This window comes from Chironomus tepperi, unplaced genomic scaffold (assembly GCF_022539635.2).
Source record: "Chironomus tepperi strain 1889 unplaced genomic scaffold, CSIRO-AGI_Ctep_v1 contig_445, whole genome shotgun sequence".
NCBI classification, from domain to species: Eukaryota; Metazoa; Arthropoda; class Insecta; order Diptera; family Chironomidae; genus Chironomus; species Chironomus tepperi.
Window position 1 is genome coordinate 1,166,200 of NW_027226567.1, and position 4,154 is coordinate 1,170,353.

Genomic DNA, 4,154 nt, shown 5'->3' on the forward strand with positions numbered 1-4,154 from the left:
CAGTAGCTGCTCAGAATTTGTGACCCAGAAAAAAAAAAACAATTTATTCTCAGCTTATCACCTATTTATTATGATTATTCTAGTAGTAACGCTAGTCTTACGCAAATCATAAACAAAGCCAGTAGCTTCATTTCTTAACATCGTGTAAAGTTCGAGACAAAACTTCGACAGAAAAAAGTAAATAAACAAGAATTATTTTTCACACGTGAGAGACGTGTAGTCAGACATTACCGGTATTACCTCATACAATGCAATATACAGCTGAGTCAGCAATCAATATGATAACCTTTGTGAATTATGTGAATATAAATAATAAATAAAGTCTCCTGACTGATAATGAAACTGTTGATCTGAAATAATTAAAAATAAATCAGTAAGTCGCCAAACTTTGAGTGAGAAAGGCTGTTTAAAAAGGAATAATAATAATGGAAAAAGTATTATTAGCATATTCGGGTGGCCTTGACACTAGTTGCATTCTAAAATGGCTTCTTGAGAAAGGCTATGAAGTTATTTGTTTCATGGCTGATGTCGGTCAAGATGAAGATTTTCAAGCGGCAAGAGATAAAGTAAGAGAAATAAAGCTGTAATTATGAGACATTAAAAACATTTTGTTGTCTATTTAGGCATTAAAAATTGGAGCGAGTGAAGTTGTGGTTAAGGACGTTAAAGCTCATTTTGTTGAGCATTTTGTATGGCCAGCAATAAGAATGGGTGTTATTTATGAAAAGAGATACTTGCTGGGAACATCACTTGCACGACCTTGCATCACTTTGGCGCTTATGGGTAATGACATAAATTTCTAGTGCCTTAATTGCACTATTCATTTGTAAATTGTTTTAGAGACCGTAAAAGAACTAAATTGCCAATATATTTCACACGGAGCTACGGGCAAAGGAAATGATCAGATTCGTTTTGAGTTATCAGCTTATGCTCTTAATCCAGAAATAAAGGTTGATACTGATAACATTATATTTTTGTTTATGAAAATAATCACATTAATGTTTACATTTAAAGGTACTTGCCCCATGGCGTATTCCCGAATTTTGTGAACGTTTTGAAGGCCGAAATGACTTGTTGGAATATGCAAAAAATAATAATATACCAGTTGCTGCTACAACAAAAGCTCCATGGTCAATGGATGCAAACATCATGCATATCAGCTATGAATCTGGAATATTAGAAGATCCATCACAACCAGGACCTGAAGATTTATTCCAAATGACCAAAAGTCCTCAAAACTCACCAAACACTCCAATAAGAATTGATATTGTGTTCAGCCATGGCTTACCAGTACGTTGTAATAATCCATCAACTGGAACTTCTTACGAGCAACCATTACACATTCTGAAATATCTAAATCAAATTGGAGGTATGGCTTACAAATTGATTAATTAAAACTTTTTATTTCTTTATTTCACAAATTATTGACTAATTTTTTCCATTAGGTGAACACGGAATTGGACGAATTGATATTGTGGAGAATCGATTCGTTGGATTAAAGTCACGTGGAATTTACGAAACACCAGGTTGTAAAATTCTATTCGAAGCGCATCAAGATCTTGAAGTTTATTGTCTCGATCGTGAAATCTTACGTGTTAAAAGCTTTTTGACTGAAAAAATGGCTGAATATGTTTACAATGGCTTTTGGTTCTCACCTGAAGCTGAATATGTCAAAAAATGCTTAGATGAATCGCAGAAATCTGTCAATGGACGTGTTACAGTTGAACTATTCAAAGGAAATGTTTTAGTCGTAGCTCGCGAATCATTAAGCTCATTGTACAATCAAGAACTTGTGTCAATGAATGCACATGGACAGTTGAATTACACAGCGGCAACAGGCTTCATAGAAATCAATTCAATTCGTTTGAAGGAACATTACCGTGCTCATGGTGTTACAGCAAATAATGTGAAGGGACTTAGTCGTAGTTTTTCACGCGTTAAATTAAATTAAGTCTTCATGGGTGCAACATGCAATCATCTGCAATTAAGAACAAATTTCAAAACACAAATCATTTTTAAACATACAGCAACAAGATGATGAAAGGAGAGGATTAGTGACTTGTGAGTGGGAATAACATCTTCATCTTTCATGTCTGTTCCTCTAAAAGATAATTAATGAATGATGTAAAAAAATGTTAAGCATAACGAATAAAGACGTCTATTATTTTTTTTATTTCTATGCTTTAAGAAGTGTATGTATCTTAAGTACAGACAACGAATGCCTTCTGAGTCTGCAATTAATGCCATTCTCTGTAATGAAATTCATATTTTTATTAATTCTTTTGCATCGACGTTATGGTAATACATTCGCCTTTTGGGCAGTGGATATGGATGGGAGTGTAGTTTGTGATTTAGAGCATTGATTAAACAGAAGCTCTGTTAAACTCACTTCCGAAGGAAATAGGTTCGATTCTTCTAAGAAGTGCGAAACCATTGGTTTCTTGAGACACAGCCGGGATACAGCATTTCCTAATAAAGGAACCTCCAACTAGATAATACAGCATGATCGCACATGAGTATAGCTGGTTATAGTATACCAAATCGGGGTATAGCTGATATACCTGACATCGAGTACTAAATTATCTATGATTGATATCAGGTAAGTCAATGAACTAGGAATCGAACATCGTACTACACACCTTGTGTCTAGGGTTATATCCAATAACCTCCAAATTTACGTCCATCCATAAGAATTGGATTCATTTGGTTAAGAAATGGCAGAAGTGAAGAAATTATATTTCTAAGTCACAGCAGCTTTAAGTAAAAAACTTGAGTCTAATTGCTTTTAGAAACACGATACTTTTTTCAGAGTTTAATGATATGATAGAGCTGCATTTAATAATAATAATGAATTGTTAACGTTATTTATGAATTGAATTGCTGCTTACTTCAGGCATGAATTACAAACAAATTACTCCACTTTGTTATGCTTTAAATTTATTAAATATATGCAAAGGATATAAATCACACTCCATGTGGTTCTTGTGACCAAAAAGGGAGTCAGTAAAGATATGAAGCATGTGATTAATAGAAATAGGACAGTTAGTGTTATTAGGATCATTAGCTTAAAAAATACAAATTTAATGAAACTAATTTACATGAATAGGATAGTAATTTTTATTAGAAATCAATGTGCTACAACAATTGACTTCAATGCATGACAAGGCAAAGAACTTTTTTAACAAATGGTCATAGTCAAGCAGTTAAATGATTGTTTCATGTTGTCTTATGCACGACTCGTATACATATTAAGAAATTATTTAATATGAATGGACATAAATTATAAATTAAAATTCTTTTTGTCACATTAAGAGTCACGTTGACATGATTTTCCATCACATTAGCATTTTATGATGACTTGTCGCTCAGTTTTTGCCATACTGTTCGTGATGTACAATGGGAGACGTTGAGAAGTTTAATTTATGAGAATTTAATGCTGATTTAATTGAATTCTGATTTAATTTCAGCTTTAGTTGTGTGCTGTCTGGTTGCATGGTCTTTCTAGTTGAGAGATCAAGGAAGGGATCCATTAAAGTAAGCAGCGAAGACACAAATATTGTAATTTATCATCAGCAACAAACAACCCAGCACTTCAATAGAATCTAATATGGAATTAAAACAAATTACATCCAGTGCTGCACAGCACATTGTTATATCTAACCTACAAATCACTAAATTTGTCGCCTCCACATCAGTCATGTATCTCATTCATCTTGATTCTTCATTCTCGCCTTGAATTTTAAAGTCCGCATCCATACATCCTATGTGTCAACTAATTTTTCACGCTACATGATCATGAGCTATAGATTTTTAATGGACGAAAACGAAACCAGCACCAACAATGATGAATTCAATTAACAACAATTACGTTGTTTATTATATTAATTTTAACGGCTTCACCTATTAATTTTCTTATAAGTATTTAGCAATAGAAGTAACTACAGTAGCTAGCAAATCTAACGTAAATTAAATTATTGCATTCATGCTTCAATTCGATACTCATTTTATGATTTGCAATGCGTTACCGAATTTCTTTGTTGGTAAAGTTCAACAAGAGTTTTTTTTTGTGATTTACAGATTTTTTTTATTATTAATGATTATTATACAGTTATGTGAGGAAGTGATGGAAATCAAAAAAATGCCGATCATAAATT

The 4,154-nt window shown here is 32.8% G+C and overlaps 1 protein-coding gene across 1 annotated transcript; it reads left to right on the forward strand.

The window, feature by feature from the left end:
* Window positions 1–357: 357 nt before the first annotated feature.
* Window positions 358–2,173, forward strand: Ass (argininosuccinate synthase). The gene is made up of 5 exons (XM_070650437.1): window positions 358–566; window positions 624–783; window positions 841–950; window positions 1,015–1,369; window positions 1,446–2,173. The coding sequence occupies exons 1-5, from the start codon at window positions 426–428 to the stop codon at window positions 1,949–1,951; spliced, it is 1,272 nt and encodes a 423-aa protein (XP_070506538.1). The 5' UTR covers window positions 358–425; the 3' UTR covers window positions 1,952–2,173.
* The last annotated feature ends 1,981 nt before the right edge of the window (window positions 2,174–4,154 follow it).